This window comes from Anopheles gambiae, chromosome 2 (assembly GCF_943734735.2).
Source record: "Anopheles gambiae chromosome 2, idAnoGambNW_F1_1, whole genome shotgun sequence".
NCBI classification, from domain to species: Eukaryota; Metazoa; Arthropoda; class Insecta; order Diptera; family Culicidae; genus Anopheles; species Anopheles gambiae.
Genome location: NC_064601.1, coordinates 48,322,690 through 48,346,223, shown reverse-complemented (window position 1 = coordinate 48,346,223; position 23,534 = coordinate 48,322,690). Strand labels below are relative to the sequence as shown.

General features: G+C 45.8%; 4 protein-coding genes across 12 annotated transcripts in view; 2 read left to right on the top strand and 2 right to left on the bottom strand.

The window, feature by feature from the left end:
* LOC1270874 (plastin-1) overlaps positions 1 to 1,437 on the bottom strand; it is a 28,566-nt gene extending 27,129 nt beyond the window's left edge. Inside the window, exons 1-2 of one of the 7 annotated variants that reach the window (XM_309626.5) lie at positions 1,329 to 1,437; positions 88 to 512 (exon numbers count right to left, since the gene is read on the bottom strand). In XM_309626.5, the coding sequence (XP_309626.5) occupies positions 88 to 171 (84 nt within the window). In that variant the 5' untranslated portion in view covers positions 172 to 512; positions 1,329 to 1,437. Of the gene's footprint in view, positions 1 to 87; positions 513 to 716 lie in introns of all 7 variants that reach the window. The other 6 variants (XM_061644483.1, XM_003436657.2, XM_061644487.1 and 3 more) reach the window with 6 other exon arrangements.
* Positions 1,438 to 2,061: 624 nt separating this feature from the next.
* On the top strand, positions 2,062 to 4,432 carry LOC1270873 (THO complex subunit 1). The gene is made up of 2 exons (XM_309625.5): positions 2,062 to 2,185; positions 2,273 to 4,432. Exons 1-2 carry the CDS (start codon positions 2,138 to 2,140, stop codon positions 4,355 to 4,357), a joined length of 2,133 nt encoding a protein of 710 aa, XP_309625.5. The 5' UTR covers positions 2,062 to 2,137; the 3' UTR covers positions 4,358 to 4,432.
* A 473-nt stretch (positions 4,433 to 4,905) lies between these two features.
* LOC1270872 (dipeptidase 2) lies at positions 4,906 to 7,809 on the top strand. Its single transcript, XM_309624.5, has 2 exons — positions 4,906 to 5,830; positions 5,903 to 7,809. Exons 1-2 carry the CDS (start codon positions 5,021 to 5,023, stop codon positions 6,422 to 6,424), a joined length of 1,332 nt encoding a protein of 443 aa, XP_309624.4. The 5' UTR covers positions 4,906 to 5,020; the 3' UTR covers positions 6,425 to 7,809.
* LOC3290956 (uncharacterized protein DDB_G0271670) lies at positions 7,263 to 22,954 on the bottom strand. 3 transcript variants are annotated; one of them, XM_560072.5, is made up of 6 exons: positions 22,290 to 22,954; positions 20,061 to 20,188; positions 9,763 to 10,335; positions 9,355 to 9,451; positions 8,650 to 8,852; positions 7,263 to 8,560 (listed from the first exon to the last, which is right to left on the bottom strand). In XM_560072.5, the coding sequence occupies exons 2-6, from the start codon at positions 20,142 to 20,144 to the stop codon at positions 7,868 to 7,870; spliced, it is 1,650 nt and encodes a 549-aa protein (XP_560072.5). In that variant the 5' UTR covers positions 20,145 to 20,188; positions 22,290 to 22,954; the 3' UTR covers positions 7,263 to 7,867. The 3 variants fall into 3 exon arrangements, with proteins under 3 accessions (XP_560072.5, XP_061500460.1, XP_061500461.1); XM_061644476.1 differs by lacking the exons at positions 20,061 to 20,188; positions 22,290 to 22,954 and adding an exon at positions 11,700 to 12,326; XM_061644477.1 differs by lacking the exons at positions 20,061 to 20,188; positions 22,290 to 22,954 and adding an exon at positions 10,473 to 11,087.
* Positions 22,955 to 23,534: the final 580 nt, after the last annotated feature.

The window sequence follows — 23,534 nt, the reverse complement described above, 5'->3', positions numbered from 1 at the left end:
CTTACCCCCCCCTCCCCCCTCCCCCCTCACCCCTTCGGGAGGATGCAACATGATGAAACGTCTCTTCGCACGTTTTTCCACACTTACCTCCTCAAACTTTTCCCGCATCTCTGCCCGCTCCTCCACCGACAGGCTCTTCTGGTGATGTGCGGCATTTCGGAAAGAAGCCATTTTTGTTGTATCTCGCGCTCTTTCGCACCACTGCACTGCTGGCTTCGCGATCGATGATCCCGTCTGCTTCACTTCTCCACTAGCCGCTGGTACTCTCAGTAAACACACACAGGCACACACACCACACTAACAATCACTCTCGCACACACACGCACTCGGCGATCGCTTTTATTTTTATACTACTGCTTATGTGTTGTGCCTCCGAGGTTTGGTGGCGTGTGTAGTATTGCGCGTACACAACTTTATTTACGTTATTTGCCTTATTGCTTCTTTTTTTTCTTTTTAAAACAACAACTCACTCATATGCCATCTGACGAATTGCACTGTAAATTTTGATGCTGCTGGAAATGAAACAAAATCATCTTACTTGCCATTCTACTTATAATATACAATCATCGTTGGTCGTTCGCCCCGCACCCCACCGGCCTAGCTCCGACCAAACCTTCCAACAAGCGAGACGGAAGAGGAGCGTGTGGCTTTATTTGTGGCTCGTTGTGATGCCGTGGCCATCGGAAGAGAAAACATACAAAAAAAACAACACTGACTCAGCACACCGTACAACCGCTGAATATTCCTTAAGAAAAATGCTGCTTTGTTGCCGTTCCTCCCAACCCCAGGGAGTTTGCGATATTTTAACGTTGAGAACTTTTTGACAACTGGCTTTTTTTGTCAATGAATCAAAGCAGCAAGCCGCGAGCCGAAAGGAATGCTTTCGTTCTCTCATTCAATCCAATTGGACTAGTTGTTGGCAACTGGAAGAAAAATGGAAGAACAATCACACCCTTTCGGCACCTTCGACCAAAACACACACACACACACACACACACTTGAACGGTACTAACAACACGATATAACCACTAAAATTCTACACAACACCACCACATCCTCCTTCATTCTTTTGCTCCCTCTCTTTCTTTCTTTCTTTCTTTCTCTCCCGGATATCTTGCCCCTTTCCCCCTTGCCCTTAAAGAAGGGATTCATAAACTAAAACTGATGTTTTCGATCAAATCACGCAACAAATAAGCCCGAAATGCGGTGCTTCTGTTCGTCAACAGTGATGCAAAACAGTTTTGCTGTCGCACTTTTTGTAACACACCAGCGTTTGTTTGCTAGTTCTTAGATCGTAAAAACGCACAGCGTGAAACGTGTTCAGTTACCGTTTGTTGGCTAAAGACTCTCGAGGAGAATTTGATGACTGCTTGCGAAGCCGACGACGCGAAAAATAACGCCGCAAGGGAGTGAGCCAAGTGTGCACACTGGTCGTTTGCGCGAACAGCGAAGGTTAAAGTTTTAAAAGTAATAAATACGGTAAACATAAATCGGACACAAAATAGAAAAAAAACATTATCTTTCTCTCTCCCACACACACATTACTGATGAACTTTTTAGATTTCAGTAAGTTTCGCAGTTGTAAATTGTCATTTAAATAATTTGTTCAGCCTACGAAGAAACAACTGTTACAATATAATATTTGGTAATTTATCTATAAGTTTTTATACACAATTGAATATTTATTAGTTGTTGAAATCTTTAATCTTTTCCCATAATGTACCAATGAACTTAGAACCGAAAAAATAGAAAACTAAACAATAATAAGTTATGTTCGTTCCTAGGCGTAGAATGTAGTGTTTGGCAGCACTGATCAGAGGCAATAAAGACTGGCTCAATTCCAATGAGATTGCCAAGAGCTGATAGAAGGAATTGTTTTATATTTAGGTGGATTATATCCATGTCAGAAAGTATTTAAGTTTCTCAAAAATATAATTTGTGGAAGAAATGCAAAAATTAACGATACAAATTTGGAACAGCGCTGTCGTGTTTGAATAGGCCTTTTTGCAGTTCGCCCGAACACGCTCAAGGTATATAAGTACAAGTTGAATGTTTACTCCAGGCACCTTGGTATGGTCGCATTTTGTTTACATGTCAAAACAGAATCCGCAACAGCAAAGCGAAGCGCGAGGGAAAAATGAGCTCAAATTCATCCAATTTTCTCGTGTTACTAAAAACGTTTACTGTAAGCTCATAATTGACCGTGTAGCAGCTTCACCAATACTCCCTCTCCACTGCTCACATCTGGTTTTGTTGTGTTATATTTTTGCAGGAATCGCTGGAGCGTGCATTTGCGGCGAATGACATAGAGGTGCTGAAAGCCGATTACGATGCTGCGCGGGCCAGCGACAACGACAAAAAGACGGCGCTGCATCAAGCGTTCCGCGACATGCTGCTCACGAAGACGGAGGACATTCCAGCGATCGAGCGGTTCATCAGTTTTGCGGTGAACTCCTGCCGCAAGGATATGACCGTCGCCACGATGCCGGTCGTGCTGCTCGGGGACATCTTCGACGCGGTCACGTTAGATCGGGCCGAGCAGATCTTCACGTACGTGGAGAACAATGTGGCCATCTGGAAGGAGGAGTGCTTCTTCACCGCCTGCAAACACAATCTGCTTCGCATGTGCAACGATCTGCTGCGCCGGCTTTCCCGCTCCCAGAACACGGTCTTCTGCGGTCGGATACTGCTGTTTTTGGCCAAGTTTTTCCCATTCTCGGAGCGCAGTGGGCTGAACATCATCTCGGAGTTCAACCTGGAAAACATCACCGAGTACGGCATGGACGGAAACGAGATGGCCGTGGACCAGCTGTCCGGAGGCGCAGATCCGGAGGTGGACGGAGAGCCAGCGGAGGAAAACAAGCTGAAGATTGACTACAATTTGTACTGCAAGTTTTGGGCGCTGCAAGACTTTTTCCGCAATCCGAACCAGTGCTACAACAAGGTTCAGTGGAAAACGTTTGAAACGCATGCCAAAAGTGTGCTGTCGGCGTTTAGCAGCTTCAAGCTGGAGGAGCACCGTGCTTCGTCTACCAGCAGCGGCCCTGCCACGAAGCCGTCAGATGTAGGAGGCTCTGCCACTGCCGCCGCCGCCGCCGCAAACAACTGCCCGATGGAGGAGGATCAGATTCGGGAGTCGGGACACTTTTTCGCCAAATTTCTCACCAACCCGAAACTGCTTTCGCTGCAGCTTTCCGATTCCAACTTCCGGCGCTCGGTGCTGGTGCAGTTCCTGATACTGTTCCAGTACCTCAACTCCACGGTAAAGTTCAAGGCGGAGACGCACGTCCTGACACAGGCGCAGAGCGATTGGTTGAAGGAAACGGAAACGCAGGTCTACCACCTGATCGAGGAATCGCCCCCGAATGGGAAGAAGTTCGCTAACACGGCGCGCCACATGCTGTTGCGCGAGGAGCTGTGGAATAGCTGGAAGAACGAGGGCTGCAAGGAGTTCAAGCGCCCAGAGGCCGCACTCGAGGACACAAGCTCGTCGACTGCTGCGGTGGCCGGTGGTGCCGCGGCGGGCGGTGCTGCTACCTCGGCAGGAAGTGGTCGTCCACCGGCAAAGCGACCGCGCAAACCGCTGGGCGATCTGATCCGCGATGCGACCAAGCAGGGCAAGTTCTACATGGGCAATTCGGAGATTACGCGCCTGTGGAACCTTTGTCCCGACAACTTGCAGGCCTGCAAGGGCACGGATCGTAACTTCCTGCCGTCGCTTGAGACGTACCTGGAGAATCCGAAGGAAAAGCAGGACCCGTCGTTCGAGTGGCGCGCGCTGCGCTTGCTAGCCCGGCAGTCACCCCACTTCTTTACGCTCTTTAACTCTCCCTCGTACAAGGTGGCCGACTATCTGGAGAGCGTGCGGAAGAAGATCCAGAAGGACAAGCTGGACATCAAGCTGGAGCATGCGATCCAGGAGGAAACGGCACCGACCAACGCCGAACAGCCAGAGGCGGAGGGTGAGGGTCTCGTCGGTGAGGAGGAGCACGAGCAGATGGATACGGAGCTGCTGAAGACGGAGCAGCTTACGCCGGAGGACAAAAACACGCACAAAACGCTCGCCGTGACGAAGGCGCAGCTGTCCGAGTTGGCGCCGAGCATCGGGCGGGACTGGAAGAAGTTGGCGACGAAGCTTGGCTACAGCGCGGATGAGATACAGTACTTTGAGTCGGAGCACGCGACCGTTGCGGACCAGTGCTGCCACCTGCTGACGCTATGGTTCGACGACGATATGGATGCAAGTTTAGACAATTTGGCCTACATACTGGAAGGCTTGGACATGATACCAGCGGCCGATGCAGTGAAACAGATGATTGCCCTGCTCTCGGACAAGGTGGAAGAGGTGTCGGAATAAGTTCAGGGACACATGATCACGATGTTCCGAACGGTTTTGAAAATAAAGTATAAGGTACGACTAATGGTACGGAAATGGTTGGCTTTGTTTCATAGCACGAGGTAATAGACAATGTAATGATGGGGCAGCCATTTGAGCACACGACGTATTTATCACCAAGCCATGTATGGGAGTTTAAGATAAGGTACTTAGTGTCGGGCTTATTCGGCAACTATAGGTTGTAATAATTACACCAACGAACGATTTGAACACGTGTCCTTTTTAATGTTTGGTGCATGATATCCTTCAAATTCATCAGTCAGACTGCCAGAACGTTAACTGTTCTGCGCATGTCCTGTGCCTTTCCTTCAACCATCAGCACAAAGGCTGTTTTGCTTGCGTATTATGTTAAATAAAAAAAATTGTGCTCCAATATCTTTCCAAACATTTTTACACTCCAAAAAGTCGTTCCATTGCTTTGTTCAGTATTGACGGAGGGCCTGATCCACGTTTTGCAGTAAAATGCATTGTGCTTACGGTGAAGGTTAACCAAAGCTACGAGTGAAAGGTTTTTTTTCCCATCCCTATATCGACCACGTTTCTAAAGCCAACAACCAAGAGTGTGTTGTGGAGGGCACCTTTTAAGAAAAAAAGGCGGAAAACGGTCCCCACCCCTCCTTAAGGATGAACCCAACGCCGATACCAAACCATGATTTCATGGAGCTGCATCCGGTGCACCAGCATCCGGCGGGCTGCAAGCAGCACTGCTTCGTGTTCACCGAGATAGCGGACATAGAGCTGCCGCCCGAAATCACCAAGTATCCGGAAAAGATCAAGAACGGCAGCATCCATTCGTACACGAAGGAGAGCATCTCACCGCCACCGCCGAAGCTGGCCAAGGACCGTCGCAGCCGGAAGATAATAGCGCTCGTGTCCGGGCTGCTCGTGTGTGTAGCGTTGGCCGCAGGCATCCCGCTCGGTTTGCAGCTCCGATCGTCCTCCCTGCTGGAAGCTCGGCTAGCGTTCATCCGGCGGCTGCTGGTGGAGTCACCGCTCGTGGAAGGCTACTGGGCACCACCGATGGGGGCCAACTTTAGCAAAAGCTTTGCGGAGGTAAAGAGCGGCATGGTTGGCGCACTGCTGTGGCCCATTGCGGTGCCGTGTGCGGCACAGTATCTGGACGCGGTGCAGCTCACGCTGGAGGGTTTGGACGATGCGCGGAGGCTGGTGAGCAAGAACCGCGATATGGCGGTGGTAGCGAACGCGGACGAGATGGAACAAGCGCATACGGAGGGCAAGCTGGCGATACTGTTCGGGCTGGAAGGGGGCCACACGTTGGGCTCGAGTTTGGCGGTGCTTCGCTCGATGTATTCGCTCGGTGCACGATTTGTTTCGCTGACGGGCGTGGGCTGTACGACACCGTGGGCCAGCGCCTCGATACGGAACGATTTCTTCGACGAAAATCTTCCCTCCACCTTGACCAACTTCGGTGAGGTAGGTATTATTGCTACGTTTCGGCAACCGACGACACCGGCTGACCGACCGTTGCTTCGTTGTTCGTTGCAGATCATAATTCAGGAGATGAATCGATTGGGCATGCTGGTGGAAATATCGCGCCTCTCCGAACCGGCCATGATGGTGGCGCTGAACGTGGCCAAAGCGCCACTGCTGCTGTCCAACGCACTGCCCTCGTCGATGGCTTGCAATGGTACGACGGCCGCCGTCCCGGACCACATCCTAAGCGCACTGTCCCAGAACGGGGGCGTCCTGATGCTGAACGTCGAACGGTGCGGCGATAAGCCGATGTCGCTGAAGGATGCTATCACCGCGATCAACTACATCCGAGCGATTGCCGGCGTGGACCACGTGGGGCTCAGCGGGTCGCCGAAAAATTATCCCTTGCTGCTGGCGGAGTTGGCCCGCGATCGGTTGTGGGGCTCGGTCGCCATTAAGAAGCTGGTGGGCGGTAACATCGTGCGCGTGCTGCGTGAGGTCGAAACGAACAAGAACCGTTTGCCGCTGTCCGAGGACTGGATACCGCTGGAGGCGATCGAGATGAACGCTTATTGCCGATACCCGGAAACGTAAAGTTGTCCTCCGGGGTTTGTGAGCGTAATGTCCGGGATGGGAGTGTTCTGGGCTACCGTGCAACAAGTATTATCTTCCACATCTGCACCGGGCACCGGGATTTGGGGGAAGGTTGGAGGGAGCAGCAGCACAAAACGCATATAACAAAACAAAACATTATCTAGCGAATCTAGCAAGAGCAGCGTGTTGCGCGCTTTGATGCGACAGCTCCGCTCCTAGCTCGGTATAGAACAATATGTTATAGAGTAAAAAGAAAGAAACCAGACAAATATTATCGCATATCAATTCTTCCAGATGAAATCTAATTTACTAAACCTCCCTTATCTTTCTCTCTCTCTCTCTCTCTCGTTTGTTGTACATTGTTTGAAAGTGTTGGAATTACTGCAACGTGTAGAAGGGGTGAACACAGAGCGTCAACCAGAGGGGGGCTATATTGCAATAATTTTGTAGCTGCGTAGATACAGTGTGTTCAAAATTTGAACATGGTCACAAAAGCTATGCTTTTCAAATAGAACCCTGCTATACAGACAGTAGTTCACTAGTTGAATGGTTGTTGATGGGAAAACAAAATTTATTATAACTTAATACGGGGAATGAGCCCGGCAATCATCGTATCTTCTACTAAAACAAGGCATCATTTATCATGAAGCTTTCGTTTATATGCTGAGCACTATTAGTGTGTATACATTCGATTACACATTTCCACGGCTCGGTTGAGGCGAGTTCTACTCTACGCGCCGGGAAGAAGTTAATGTCCCTCTAGAAAGAGAATATAAATAATAAATAAATGTTTTAACAAAACAACACTCTTTCGAGATGAGTTTCACATCCTATAAAGTTTTTTGATTTTCTCTTCATTATTTTATTCACTTGCTCAAAGGAGATACATCCAATTCCGTTACATATCGGTTTTATCGTGTTGTAGTTTTTTGTTATGTTTCGATTAGGCACTCTGTAACACGACACGCACACTTACACACACAGCCATATTTCGTATCGTTTTAGTTATTGTGCCAGATCGCCACGTGCTCAACCACGTTTCTGTGCCTGCGACATGTTTTGTAAATGTATGTTTTCCTTTTCGATGTACGCAACAGTAGGGTGGAAAAAAGTTATGGCATTGCATGGCATCATAATGATTATCGTAGCATTGTCTCATTGCATATGATATATTGTTGTTAGGCAATTTAAAAGGGGTGGAAAATGAGAGAGCTTTTCGTTAGTTTGTACATGCGTTCAGATTGCTTGCACTCTTCTACAAGCGCCTCGCGGAGTGGTTTGCGCATGGGAATTTTGTTCGTCAAATCCAAATAGATAACAGCAGCTTCCGGTATCATTCAGGAAAAGGATAAATGTTACTAAATAAAGCCAGAAACAACAAAAAAGGCAAAAAGGGCATCCATAAATATATCAATGTGTTCTGTGACGCCTTCTTGCCACTGCTCAGTATCTTCGAATGCTGGATGCTGCCTTGGGCTTCGGTTTCGGTTTGTTGTGCAACATCGTGGCACACTTGGGAATGTGCCTTTCGGCAGCAGTTTGATTGAATCGACGCGAACAGTGCGGACACTGGATGTAGTCCGGATTTTCCGACGGTGGCGGTGGGGGCAGATCGGACAACTTGCCGCCCCGGGCAAGATGGGCCTTCATCTCCTTGGCAGCACGAATGGTGGCGATAAACTCTTCGTGCTTCTTGCGCCAGTTGCTCTGCTTGCCACCGGCCGCAGCAGCGGCAGCTGCACCCGTCGACGGCTGACTAGATTGTTTCCTAGCGACGGAGGCCACTCCATGGGCGACGGAGGACTTTTTGCCCTTCAGCACGTAGCTTTCCGCGTCCGTGCCCTGCACGCGATGCTTGGTAATGTCAAACACCTTGCGCTTTTTCGTCTTCGTCTTCTGGCAGATCTGCCGGTGCTTGTCGATGCGTTCGGTGGCAAAGTTCCGGCTGCAGATATCGCACCGCGTCAACCCGTCCGGGACGGGCTCGTTGGCTAGGGCGAGCGTGTTCGGTGCGGCCGCACCACTGCCGGCACGGCGTACCGAGCCTGCCGAACTGGCTGGACTGGGTTGGGTGACTGCTCGCGAAGGGCCGTTCGATTTCACCGATGGACCGGTACGTTGCGTGGCCATGCCGGACTACAATTTGTGAGAAATAAAAACGGATAAAGTGATTAAAAAAACGCTTGGTTGGGCTAAGTAAGTTGTCAAACACGCTCATGGCTTACTTTAGCGGATCCGTTCGGCGAACGCGTTGCTACCGTGTTGGACGGAGTAGTCGGGACTTTTTTTGTTGCCTTTTGGCTAGCTGCAGCCTTTGCTGTGGAACCGTTTGATTTTGCCGATTTTGTGCCCATCGCCACGTTGCCGTTGAGAGAGTTTGCGCGATCGCTGCTGGCATCAAACGCATCTTCATCGAACGATGTGGCATCTGTAATTAAAAAAGCATATGAAGTGTTCGTTAATTTTTTTTCTATTGATTCGACGCATGGAATTTATTCATTTCCCCTATAGAAAATAACAAAATTTTCATGCAACAAAAATCGATAAAATGGTTTGGCCAAACTACAAATGAAATCTCCTGTACCTTCAAATAAACAATCAATCGAAAGTTAATTTTTTATAACTATATAATCCTGTGGTTTATGTCTGGCTGTCATAAATTATGGAAATGTACCCCTCCCATTGGAAGTAAGGTTCCAGCAGACAGATAGTAGAAACAAAAAACAACAACACCAAAACCCCGTAACCCTTTTGCTCCAGAAAGGAGACTCGTTCCGCGGCGCTGGACAAATTGTGCTCATTCTCATCCTACGACAGGATAGAATAATCGATATTTGTGAAACATGCACGTGTCCTGTCGCTGTTTACTGTTTGGGTGGGACCAACCAGGTGGGCGGGCGGTAATTGGACGGGGATCGATTGTTACTTACCTGGAAACTTTTCCTGCTCCAGAAAATTATCGTTGTCATCATAGCCACCGTTGGCGTCCGTCATCGGCATCGGGGCGGCGTCTCCACCACGAATAGTCTGGAAAAGGTGCGATCGGATCGGAAAGTTATTGAAGTGTGCCCACCAACGATGAAGCCGTTCGTTCGTTCGTTTGTTTCGATGCATTATTAGGCTCGATGGATAGCTGGAAGAGAGTGTGCCCTTTCGATGCGCGCCAGTTTGCGGTTTTAGCCCCATTTGGCGGAGGCAGCGCTAACGCAACGTAACAGTTCGCCATAGTTACCCGCGTTCTTTAGCATAGCCTGGATGGCAGTGTTTCTACCACAAGCACCCTTGCAACCAAGAAACACTCTCTTCCCTTGATCCATCGTACCTGCCTTTACACACACCTGCATCGCCACGAGACTGTCCTGGCGTAGGTTGGGTCCACGCGCTTGCGACTGCTGCTGCATCAGGCGGGTCCGGGAGCTGGCCGAGATTGGGGGCACGCGTGGTTTGTTGTTCAGCCCTGCCTTGGCCATACCACGGGCGAGAGAACCACTGCCGCCACCATCGTTACCGCTGGTGCTGCTGCCATTCGTGGTGCTGCCGTTACTGTTGCTGTTGTTGTTGCCGTTGACGGGGTGGTTACCATGGGCGACCGGTACGGTGGCAGTCGATTGGATCGGCTGCAGTGGGTAGCTTTTGTCGATGCCGGCCACCCGGTGGCGCCGTTCGTCGAACATTTGGCGCACCTTGCCAGCACCCAGCGAGGACGAGAGGGTTGTGGCATTGAGCCGCTCGGCCAGCTCCACCGTTGCGCTCACTGCACTGCTGCTCGTGGTCGTTGTGGTGGTCGTGGTCGTGCGACCGCCGTTCGACGACGCGATGGCCACCGTTCCCACAGCGGCGGTCGTTCTCGTGGCGATTTGCTCTATCTTCCGCTGGTCACGTTCCTGCTGCTGGCGCTGCTGGAAGCGCATCTGGGAATGGAAAACGGAACATGGACGGGACGAAACAATAAGCGCACGTTTCTGGTAAGGCAGCGATAACATAACAAGCAACCCTCCCAGCCCAACTATTAGTGATGCCCTCGCACAGGCCTGGGCCACGCGCTAACCTTTTTCACTATATTCTCATATCGATTGGTGAAGCTTTCTATAATATCACCGTAATCTAGCGATTTCAACTTCATGTTCGCCACTTGCTGTACACTTTAGCTGTGATGTGTTTTCAGCTGCACTGCTGCTCCCGAGCGCACAACGTATGGTGGCGCGTTTACGAGCGTTCACTTTCCTGCAGAGTACATCCGCGTCTGAGCAACGGGTCTTCAAAACAAAACTTCCCTGTGGTCGAGGAGCTGTCATGTGCGCAGGCATCGAATTCCCGACAGGGTTTGTAGGTTGCATACGCGGCTGCGACGCCGGAGCCTCGCCTAAAACGATTCTCAGGCTGCACATTTTCCGAACGTCGGGTGGTCGCAGCCCTGTCGAAAACTGGGGTAGATTTATTTATAGCAACCTACCAACCGAGTCTTGCCGGGCAACCGAGAAGCACGAAACATTTGGACCATTTATGCACCAAGGAGGCCTCCGAGCATCTGCTCGGGGGTTTCTCCCGTGTTTCGATCGCCCTCCTAGCGCGGGTGGCCGACAATAGCGAGGCGTGTGCGCGCTCGCGATTGGAGGACTCGTTTACAAAATAAAAGCTACACAAGTGCACGTGGATCGACAGAAATCGAAAGCGACTGACTGGGAAGGGGTGGGGGGGGGGGGGGGGGGCGAAGGTGCGGGGCATTGGTTAGGGGGAAAATGGTAGAGCACGACAGCAAACGATGGCGTTGTTTAGCGTTTGTTTGTAGGTGTTTCAAACAATAAAAAAGGACATCATGTTCGAGCTGGAAACATACGAAATCATGATGACACCGCTCTAGAGGGGGTAGATAATGGATCCCGTGCTGTACAACAACCTCGGCGTTGGCCTTCGGTGAGGGCAGTTTGATTGTTGTTCAGGGTTTGGGTAATGAAAATCCGTGGCTTTGGTTTGGTGGACTGATGTGGGCAAAGACGTGGGAAGGCAAGTGGTAGGTTCAAGTTTCGCCCACCCCACAGGATGATAGATTATTATCCTTTTAAAATGATTGGTATCAACAGCTGTTGAAGCATTAGACGAAACAACCTACAATACAATACAGCCTTGGTTCTTAGTATAGAATAAGCTCGGAATTAGAATTTATTTCGAGCGGGAACCATGAGGTGCCATAAAAAACAATAGCAGACAATTATTTTAAGCTACTTTTTTATAAGGGATTAGGCTTCCGAAAAGAGAAAAGCTACAGTGCACTTACATCGAACGCACGCAGCGGCAGGCGTCCCAGTGCTTCCAGCAAACTGCGGCCAGTCCAGGAATCGTCCAAGCTCACGCTTACCGCACCGCTAACGATTGTTCCACGCGTCAGCAAGGGATCGGACTTGTTCACACTTCCGCCGTTTGGCATGAGCGCGTCAATCGGAGTGCGCGCGACCGTACGAGAGAGATAGTGGCGCTCCCACGACACTCGGAGCAATACTGCCGGAGGCCACCTGTTCACGGTCAACGGTCGTCTGTGAATGGTGGGCCTTTTCCGGGTCTCTAGTTTTTGTTGTAGTTGTTTGGTTTTTACTTGAACCTTTAACTGCTTAACTCCCTTCGGCATGTGAGATTACGGGCATGGGAGCCGGGAAAAGGACGCCCGATTGCAAGTACATGTCAGTCGATTTGGCATGGACAAAGGACTGAAATCGTGTCCACTGATAGTGGTGTGTTGGATGGGTTGTGTTACGGTGAAATGGTGGTCGGGGTGGAGCAGAGCACAACACTGAATCATTAATGAGTGACAGCATGAGTGAGGCGAAAGCAACTGCATACGAGGTATATAGACGATTTAAATATCGATTGATCCAATGGAGGCAAGGCATTTATCATGAGGGAACAAGGTGTACAGAACTCATTTATGATTAATTCTGTACCGTTCGGAGCCGGAAAAATGTAGATTTACACATTGCAAGATTAGGAAATTAGTAAAAACAATAACCCTCAGACGAATTTGTAATTCAATTTTTTATCAAAATTGCTTTTTCTTCTTTAAAATGATACTTGTCTAACGAGAAGCGAACATCAATTACTCGATGAACGAACAGGTGAAGTCGTTGGAAAGCGTTCGAAATTAATCTTACAAATTTATTTAAACCGTTCTGAAATACCTGTGATACGGCCCACGGTCCAGATACCTGTTTATTTTAATTGGATGAAAGTGATTGATATCCTTCAAGGTATCAGATTTCAATGTGGATTCATTGCTCTTCAGCGTTTGAAGTCTGGCTGGCACTTCTTTAGTCACTTGGTCTACATTAATGGCGGAGTGTACGTAGCCGGCTTTTGAATATTGTCCTTTGAGCGGTTTGGAGTCTATTTGATCACAAGGTACATCGGCTTCATTATTTGGATCAGGTGCTAACAAGTCATGTAATGACATCCTGCCTGACCTTAGCACAGCAATTTTCCCCAAGAGAACAGGTATACTACTTTATTTCAAGCCTTCAATGGAAGAATGTAATGTTGTATGGATAGACATCCACTTTAGAGTTTACACAGCATATTTATTTTAATGATGTCAAACAATCATCGGACAAGAAATCTCCACCGACAAAGACGCATCCGCGCTTCTGCAGTGTAATTTTAATAATGAACGCATCGTACAGTTTGCTGGTGGTAAATGAGCTGCGATCAGATATTGCTTGAATGTTTATATCGCGCAAATCAAACAAGATGGGTTTTGCATAGGGGTAAGATATTTGGAGTAGTTTTCCCAACACTCTGTCATGAATTACGTCAACACATTTCTATTTTTTATACATATAATTTTAAAATTGTCTTACTTTAATTGATTAATTTTTGTTGGGAGTAGATATAGTAAGCAACAAAAGCAATAACACATCAGTGAAACAGCTTGTTACACTGAACAGCACTGAACGCATATATAAATATGAATATTAGAAAACACTAATAAATATTAAATGATAAAATTGATGATTCCGCTTTTGACCGTATAGTCCAGCAACATTCATTCCGGCCAGCGAAAGGATTTGGCTAATTTTGAAAGATGGGAATAAACTACCTATTCGTATAGAAATTATTGAACATCTCTTAGTATGATAATTCATAACACCGTATTCTTACAACTTTCATTTTCGTAAAAATCTTTTGATGGTTCAATGTCCAATCCAATTATGGTAAAACCCGAGATCAAATATCTTACATTATTTCTAGCCGCCAAACTTTCGGAATGGTGGAAATCGCGTACGAAATTTTGTATAGAAGAAATACAGTAAAGTAAGAATCCAGGTATTTTATATAATGTTTTGTATACGATTTTCGCCAACGCAAATTCATGTCAATTTGAAAAAGAATCGAACAATTAAAATAAAACGCATCTTTGTTGCTTTTCAACAGGTGCCCGTAAATGTTATGGAGGAAGTGCAGACGAACACGATTTTCAATTGCAATGGGCCTAGAGTATTACTCTTTGCACATATTCTTACCGGCATTACAAATGCTTATCTAATACATGTAAATACCACATTACTAATTCTGCCAGTTCTTATTTAGGATCATAAACTACCTAACGAATTCACGACTATACTCTACAAGCAGACGGGTACCGGCGACTTTGTAGTGGTCTAAGAGAACATCGATGGTGAAGTGGGTGGTGCGAGGAAAAATATATCAGGCTAGGATTATATTCCTTAACTATGTATGTAACAACAGTAGTTATTTAGATTATGCTAAAAAATCGTTGTTGAGGTTTTTATGTCGCTTTTGTTTGATCGGATCTGTTTTGAACCGTTGATCACAAAATTGATAAGGTTCTCATGGCAATTTCAAAATAATGTTTAAAAATCTTTTTACATACATACATACATACATAAAAAAAAATATTGCGGGCGAAACAAAATTTTTTAGTGATTTTTTTATATTAAAAAAAAAGATAATTACTCTTATAAAATTTATAAAGGCTTAAAAAAAGTTACAAAAACACTTTTTAAAAATCGTTCAAAAATGTATTTCTTTAAAACTTTTCTAGAATATGTTATTTAAATTTTTGAACGATTTTTAAATGCGTTAGTTAGCACATAAAACCTTTTTTTCGGAGTATCTTTATAGTTGTGGTACGACCATAAATTTGTTTTTTCGTCATAAGTCGTGTAAAAATGTGTAAAAAAAAAAAAAAAAAATACGAAGATGTTAAATAGTATTCAGCACAACTTGTACATTTACTGTTTTTATCTAGCTTATATGGATTTTCGCAAATCGCGAAAAACGACTGTCCATATAGTTGTGGTAGACACTGTAGTATGGAAACGGTTGTTATAGGTAATGCTATCGATGTGTACGGGAAAGTATACAACGTTCGTTTTCTAGCTTGCTTGACTGGTCTAGATTGCAATAATAGCCGCACAAACTAGACTTCATCCAGTAGTCCCGTAGGCGTAGGCGGGTTCCATGGTGGTCAACGCACACCCAGCCTTAGGCAAAACTAGCTGCCAAACTCACGGTAATCCCCATTTCAACTTTACACTGCATAGCCAAAGATTGGAATTCATAAGTGGGCAAAGTGGGCTGCCATAACCAGCAGCTGGAAAAAAATCAGTTTTGGTCTTTTGGTGTCAGCTGCAAAGTTTACGAAGTGAATAAGCTGCTTCAATGACACTTGTTTAAATTAATTATTCTCTCATATATGGCATTCCTTTTGGAGGCTGCCTCCTCCGTGTAATGGCCATTGATCATCGTTTACCATATTTAGCTGAATGGTGATGATTACAGCGGCACGGGAAGAGCGTGTCTTCGTTATTCCCCTTGCACCCTAGCTTTCTTCCGCACCGCATCGTTGTCAATTTATGGCCAACGAATGGTGAGAAGCGTCATATTGCTTGTTCGATTAGACCTTGAAGGCGCACAATCGCATGGTTTGTTCCAGCTGCATATCTCCGTTCCGGTAGCGATTGTTTGACAAAGAGCGTTCACGGCTATGCCGCATTGCGTGTAGTGCTGTTTATTTCGTTGCATTTTAGTGTGAGAAGTCATGTTGATTGTTTAAAGATGATACTTCAATAATAATGCCAGAGGCAAAATTTGAAAAAAATGAAGAATAAAGATAAATTCCACAATGAAGAATCTGTTCTGTTCTGTTCTGTGGCACAGTTGTCACGGAATACGCCGTAATCGCTTCAAATCCATCATTATTGTTAGGAAAACTTCAATCCGCCTCGTTTAGCTTAGATCAACGCAAGATCCACTATTAAATGAAAGTATCATAAAATAGCATTCAGCATTCAATTTACCGTAATACACGGTAAGAAATGCAGCAAGGAAACAATATCGCAAAGAATCACTTAAGCTGTGAAATGACCTTGTAACGTAATAAAAATTGCTCCGGAGTGTTACTAAATAAAATTCGAACAGCGTTCACCCACAGCCCGAAAAATGTATCCATAAAGATTCTGGCTTGTACCGACCAACAACCCATTAAATGGTATGCTGGCCAGCATCGATCCTTCACACAACTTGAACAAATTGATGACCCGATAAAATATCGCAGCTCGTTCCAGTCGAGGCTGAAGATGTTCCACTAACCACCAAGTGGCTCCATTAGCCAAGACAATTATGACTATGAGACTAGACTATCTCGAATAGGGTACTATGGTGTGTATGTGTGTGTGCGTAGACGTATGGTGTTTTTATAACATGTTTGATATCAATATTTCTACGACCGACGGGCGCGAGGTTTGTGTTTTTCCTCTTTTACTGTATATCAGGGGTCGGCAAAGTGTGGCACCGCGGGCCAAGTGCTGTCACTGCACGATTCAGTCATCTAGGAAAGGGATTGTGGTATTGAATATTGAGTTTCCGTGAAGAAACATTTTTTTAATCGATCGTAATATTTTTTAAAAATAATGAGGGAGTATTTCAGAAAAGTAAGCCACAGTCTGTTTAATTTAGCTACAATCAGGCGCATTTTATCAAATGTTTGTCGAACCCTGTCACACCGCAGAATGATAGCGTTTTCATGGTACGTAACGGGAAAGCAAAAACGCACAAGAGCCCTTTATGTCTTTGGGATGTTTAAGTGCGTATAGTGCAAACACAATTACACCGACAGCAGATGCCAAGGTCAGTGGGGCTAAAAGCGCTAGAGCCATCGGAAATCTTTTTCGCGCTATATTAAGCGATGGATAAAAGACTGGACCGCACATGACATGCACATATACTCATCGGCAGCTCAATTCTTGTCTGGCCAGACGGTTTCGGAAGCTTCGGTGAGTGCAGTTGCACGAGGGTAGGTTTTATGTGAGCGATAAAATGCATATGATTTACTGCAAGGCGGACGCTGTTTTGTGTCATGTTTTCTGTTGCTAGTACTGTGCAATGGGTCAATTTACGAGACGTTGCCATGGATTTTCAAGGAGAAGTATTACATTGCATTGCGTTAACTTAATAGGTTCCGTGTTCTGTGTGAGCGCAACAGCTGCAAACAATGCAGCTTTTCATTACTCTGCTTGCATCGACACTCAGCAAGAACTCGCACGCACTGTTGTGATTCTTTTTTTTATTTAATAATTTTGGTATTGATTTCAGTTGTACAGCTTCAAAGTACGTCACACGTGCACAAAATACATAACGATCGCTGCTTACCATCATCTTCACGGAAGACTGATTCGATGGAGCGAAAATCAATGTCGATTTGTCATTTAACCTGCCCATTAAACGCATTCGTAATAGGCGAGGGTGAACGAGTGTACAATGCGGGACAGAAACAGTCGACTGCATCGACTGAAAACGATTCAAAATAAGACGAAATAAGCAACACTTCTGGTGTTCACTCGAGCGAACCGTGTTTTGCAATGCGTAGAATCTGTAGCTCACATACTTCCGTATAAAGCTTCCGCCTACAGCACGGGGTCCGACTAGCTTGCGATCACTTGAAATAGTTTTTGTTTGGAATATTCACTGTTAATACGGGCTACGGTACGGCCCTTCAATACAGCACCGTATGCAACCCATCTCAATCAATCTATGCTCCCGCGCATTCGCTCGATGTGTGAAAGCTGAATACTGCCTTTTTACTGCCAGCCCAAGAAGTGTTCATAATCGTTTTTGGCAGTACAGTACAGTGCTTGGACGATGTTAATATTGGAGTGCAGAATTGCCGCCAGTGTTTTATGTCCAGACACTGACCATTTCGGCTCACACTGTGAGGCGCGTGAATCACCAGCGTTCGGTTGGCGGCACGGTACATGCAACCATCAAATGCAACCATTTGTCGTTCCACGTTTGGATGTAAGGTCGGGCTTAAACCGGGCAACAAGTTGAGTCAACCCCCAGGGCGATACACGTTCACGGCGGCTACATGCGGCTTTCGACCGAGGGAGTTAGGGGCTCAAGGGAGGACGCGGGACTGGAAGCTAAGCGGGGTCTAAACGGAACCGGAATGCTTTCGAGCAACGGTCTACAACGCTGTTACGTAGGAGGATCCTACATTAAACAGGCACGGCTGCGATCCATCTAACTGGCTGCCAAGGACGGTGGGATGGTTGTGTTCAGCTGTTACAGCGCATGTAGCGTATAGCAGCAGTATATTTTAGGTGGCTGAGGTCAAAATTGTAACATTTTTATGGATAAATTTTATTTTGCAAGTAACAATCGAATCGCTTACGCATGTTTAGATAGGAATCGTTGCAAACATGTTGTACATTATTTTGATACCCAGTATAAGGTAATTTACAAGCCACAAATGGCTTGCTAAGAACAACGTTAAGTTAAGTATATAATTAATTAAATTATTAAAAGAGGCGAACGATGCCAATCGGTTTAAAGTCTCTATGAAAATAAAGAACTTTTTTTCATACGCATCCACATATAACACTTCTTCCACATATTTTCACATATTTCTGATTTGTTAAAGGTTTTGTTTATTATAAGCCAGTTATGTCAAACTCTTTTTGGTGGCGGGCCGGTTTACTGTAAAAACTTTCCCGCGGACTGCAACAGGTTGAACGGGTGGCTTTGTGCAGTTTGGGTATTCCAGTGTGTCAGTTGTGGAAGGATGCAAACCGACCGTAATTGTTTTAAAGATTTTAAAAATTGTTTCTAAAAATTATAATAATGTTTAGTTTATGGTCAAATGTCGGTTTCTCTTTCACCCACTACAACCACATGGTGCTTTCGATCGATAAAATTCATTAAAGACTTATTCTTGGATCTAGTATTATGTCTGCATTTTTTGTAGCATCAAACAAATCTAGAATCATGCCTGCATTTTTTGTAGCCTCTAACAAATCCATGAACGGCAAATTCTTCACCATACATAATTGATTATGTAGAAATGTAGAGAACATGAAAATAAAATTATACTTAGCAAAGTTCATGATATTTACTATTATCTTCATCGCTCTAGCTCGGAAATTTAATCATTTTAATGCATAACTTTAAATATGAGGCTTCCTGAACAGTTATTTAAACCACGCATCAGAATATCGCCTTGGAACATCGATGAAGATATTCTTCGGTAATGCTAGTGTGAAAAATCCGATCAGTGTGAAAATAAACTCATGGAAAACCAAACATAACCATTATATTAATATTTAGAGCTTGTGTGCTAAACTTAAGCCATTTAATAGGCACACGAAGTGCAAATGCAACCTTTTCACAACGGTAGTGACTTATAACAATAGCTCATAATTATAGCATTACATCGGCTAATATTGAAATGCAAGTTATGTAGCCATTTTGTTCGAGAGACCATCAGACTACTAAGACTGAATCTTGAAACATTCTTCCTGAGTGGATCAAAATTCACACTCCCGTTTTTCTTGTCTTATAATCTAATTCTAATAAATTCAAATAACAACCAAAGTTCTTCGTGGGCTGGATTGAAACCTTAGTCCGCGGCCCGTATGTTTGACATTTCTGCTTATAAGAATTCTGTGTTCGTTGACTTTGTTGTTTAGTCCATATGGTTTTATGTGAAAAACATAGACTTTTGTAAGGTAAATGGACCGCTTCTCATCCAAATCACCTATCCCAACGGTAGAAGAGACTCTAGAGCTATGGATAAAATCTAAACAAAACATAACTCCTTTTCAGAAGGGCCCAGAAAAATAGAAAGGAGCGAGATGCACACTGCATACAGTAAAACATAAGTAATACTTAATGTATTAGTGATCTTTGGCATATTTGTTCATTTATTGAACCAATCTCCATGAAGGTTTTTACCGCAAAATCTTAGAAAAAAATCCATAAGCCAACTCTAAACAAGTCCATAATTGTGAAATGTAGAGTTTCTTTTATACATAGTATTCAGTCGAGTTTACGCACGTTCGTCTATTCGAGAATTGCATTCAGGACATGTTGCCGGTACAATTTATGCCAAGACACCATTCCGTAGTAGTAACTCAAACACTCGTTACCATCTGTATAACGGACAATGATTTGATATATTCAAAAAGTACAAACAGCCCTAAAGTAGATCAAAAGCTGTCCCACATTTGTCAGGAGATAGGGCTGTAGCGATAACCAAAAGGCAGTTTATTGACGCTTATGAATTTATTAGTGCTGCCACTGGTGACCTGCAAGCCGTTTTAGGGCCACGTGGGACCACAATACCGCTTACCTGCATCTGTGCTAGCCTTGACGTACCGCCGACGGCGGTGGGTGCACCGGCTCGAGCCGTTGTCGTCGGGCCGCGGCTATCCATGTTGGGTGCGTTTCCGGGAAGCGGAGTCCTTTATGTACTGTTCGCTGGAAAGGTGAACAAAATTAAAGTGCGTGTTAGTTGGGCGTTCATCGTTGTAATGGTAATCAAAACCGGAAGGGTCGCATGCCAGGCGCCCTTAACCCCTCTCCAAACGCTCCATCGACATTGTGACCAATATTGTGATCCTACTCCACAGAGCAGGGTGAGAGAAAAGGGCTGTCCTTGAAAAGGGAAAATAAAGTAAGCAGATTCGCTACAACGGCCAAGGGAGTCGAATAATTAGGACAACCGAAACTTTCGACCAGCGGGTGGGGTGGTTGACACCCAAACCTACATATCCTAGCGTAGCGTTGCGTGAGAGCCTTTTTGTTCGACCCGGCTTTACTTGATGCTCTTAGGGGTGTTCAGTAATTAAGTCTTCGCGTACATTCGATGAAAGCCGGTAAACGAAAAATGAAAACACAATCGAACCGGGATCCACAACACACCTTCGGATGCAAATGATGTCACGTTAAACATTATTATTGTGAATCATCGAAGGAGGAGGATGAGGAGGAGGAGGCCGAAGAGGCCCAATGTTACCCAATGTGCGGGGCTATGCGAGCGCACGACTTTGCGTCGGTCGGCCGGGTTCGATTTGGTTCGAAGAGCGGAGCGTATTTTATAGTCCGTTTATGGTTTCGGACGGTGCGACGCCGAAATAGGTAACTGGTGGCCGCCAACGCCTTGCTTGCGACGTTTCTGTTGGGGGCGCATTACTGGAGGCCTCTCCCGACAACAATCGTGTGTCATCAAGGCGGAAGAAAGAGACTAAGGCTTATTTCATTCGTCGGTCGTTGGTGCAGATCACATCGCATTTTATATGGATTGTTCATGTTTAATCTGGTCGGTTTTTTTACATGTTGCTTGAACTTACGGCGTGGGGGCTGGAACATCCAATGGCAGGAGTTCCGTAATAAATTGGCCTTGCATATAAGGGCACAAATAAGTGAGAAACGTGTTGGAGAGGCGTATTGGTCATTTGTGACAAACGATTCTGACATCATGCCAGCCATAAGGTCTGCTCTCAATTGCGTACCAAAACGGGTAAAGCTGTTTTCATAAGCCGGTTAACAGGATTAACGGCGGGTGTGAAATGAAAGCAATTAAAAAAGGCGCATCATACTAATCGCAAAACGAAAATATTGCTTTTCAAGATTTGTTTGACATTTAGCGAAACTCTGGCACACTTGTGAGATAAGCAAGTGAGCTCATACCTGCCAATAGCAGAGTAATAAAGATAGGAAAAGAGCTTCACATAAAAACGGTCCACATCCAATCCCCAGCCAGTGAGCCGTACCTGACGGAATGCCGCTACGGAACCGAGTTTTGTATGGGCGTGGGTGAGACTGACATTATACTTATTTTTTGCTATTGCTCAGTCCAGACTTCCGCGTGTGAAAGGCACACGGGTGGAGAGAAAAAAGGCAGTGCGATGGCCTCTCCGTCGAAGCTGTCGGTGCAAGGACGAGCTACACCCACAGGTACAGCAGTTGGCGTAGGCGTGGAGCGCTGCAAACACACCGGTGACACTATGTAAACTCATTTTCAACAACCGGCAAAGTGTGCATCCATCGTCCTTGCACCCAGAAGCTAAGGTACTTGTTCCTGAAACTCTGCTGTGGACTGTGGCGCTTTCGGTATTTCGTTTCGGGGCTAGGTGTCATCGTTTACCTTTGTGGCAGTCCCCCGAGCATACTGTCAAAACCAACAACAGTCCTTGCAGCGACGGGTTCTCGGTGGAGCCATGGTCGCTGTCACTGTCGAAAGAGAGACGTTGACCTGGAATATAAATGTATTGCGCTGAAGGACCGACGATGATTCAGGGTGCATAAAAGCAATCGATATTTCGTTGGGTTTATTATTACAGTATAATATCATCTTCTTATCAATGCGTCATGGTTTCAATAATGCTTAAGTCGCACTCATATGTAGAAACCTTCGAATCTAACGTTGTACTAGCTGGACTCAAGTATACTTAAGACCACGCGACTACGCGATCGTAAGGACGGTGTAATTAAGATTTTCGCTGTAATTAATCATATACCAATCAACTAACCCCAACCATTTTGTTTTGAAATGCATGTTGGGCGCTGTTGGACATACCTCAAATGAAACGCGTTTCAACTTTGGCTGGAGGATGATGAGTCAGCTTTGGCGGCGGCGATGACGTTCTTTGCGATTTCACGAACGCTCTCGAAGATGCGTATCGGATTCCGTAAAAGTAAACACACTCATACACATATACACAAGCACACACGATCACACACTTTCTTCGATTCTCCCCGGTTGTCACTAGATTGATCACACCCTAACACAAGCACACTGCTATACACCAAAGTAAAAAAATGCCCCAAAATCTTTGCGCAGTGATCAGTATTTGTGGTTTCTTCACTGGCAGCCTCCAATTACCCGTGGTTTAGGAGGTTACGATGCGGATCGAATGGTGAAACTTGTTTTTTTTCTAAGATGACACTCGATGTACTACCACCGATCTGCCGCACAGCTAGACGGGTAGTAGAGATTGTGTGAACGAACGAAAAAGTACAAATACGAAATGACGGAAACTGCACGAGCACGCCAAGAACTTTACCTCTTCACTGTCGCCGTCAAACTATCTCGAACGACCACGGAAAGCTACGAAGTTGGTGAACACAGAACAGAAATGGGACTGGCTGGCACGCAACAGCGACAACACAGAGCTCTGCACACTGCGCCTACTTAGTTTGGTTTTTGTTTTTGCTTTATGATTCTGTTTGTGTTCGCTCTCTTTTGCCATACCTTTCCGAACGACAGTGGGGTGGTAGTGTTCGCGCTCTCGCGCCCATTTGTACCAGCGTTGGCAGCGCTCTCGCGTACCGGGGGTTCGCGACGTGTTTCGCAGCGTTGGGGTTGGAATTTACTCACCGAGTCCCGGTTCACCCTTCGTCCATTCCTCGGTGGGGTGTGTTTTGCATGCGTGTGGGTGATCTGCCCGCTCTCGCTGCCGTCTGTGTACCGGCAACCGGGCGTAAAGATCAAGCAAGAAGCACTCTGCGATCAATCGATTAGCCCGGATAGATCACTTTCTGCTAAGTGTATGTGTGTGTAAATGGTGCGAAAGACGATTTGAAAGAGTCTGTCCCATTTCAATCGAACTCTGACAATACCAACTGATGCCCTTTTACGCAAAACACTTAATGAAACACATGCGAATAAGTTGATTGTTTTTAAATCGCTTAGTTTCTGACAAGAATTACATGTGTTAGTCCCGTGCTACTGTTTATGAATGAATTAATAATGCAATTATTTATTAAAAGAAAGGCAGTCAATACAAAGATAGACTTCCAAGAATATAATAAATAACAAGTA

Bases quoted from the DNA above. Each gene is read 5' to 3' on its own strand.
- LOC1270873 (XM_309625.5), top strand. From the start codon at position 2,138: ATGAGCTCAAATTCATCCAATTTTCTCGTGTTACTAAAAACGTTTACT. The intron at 2,186-2,272 runs GTAAGCTCATAA...ATATTTTTGCAG, and splicing joins TGTTACTAAAAACGTTTACT to GAATCGCTGGAGCGTGCATT.
- LOC1270872 (XM_309624.5), top strand. From the start codon at position 5,021: ATGAACCCAACGCCGATACCAAACCATGATTTCATGGAGCTGCATCCG. The intron at 5,831-5,902 runs GTAGGTATTATT...TGTTCGTTGCAG, and splicing joins CCTTGACCAACTTCGGTGAG to ATCATAATTCAGGAGATGAA.
- LOC3290956 (XM_061644476.1), bottom strand. From the start codon at position 12,047: ATGCCGAAGGGAGTTAAGCAGTTAAAGGTTCAAGTAAAAACCAAACAA. The intron at 9,452-9,762 runs GTGTGTGTAAAG...CACCTTTTCCAG, and splicing joins ACAGTCTCGTGGCGATGCAG to ACTATTCGTGGTGGAGACGC. The intron at 8,853-9,354 runs GTAAGTAACAAT...TTTTAATTACAG, and splicing joins GGAGCAGGAAAAGTTTCCAG to ATGCCACATCGTTCGATGAA.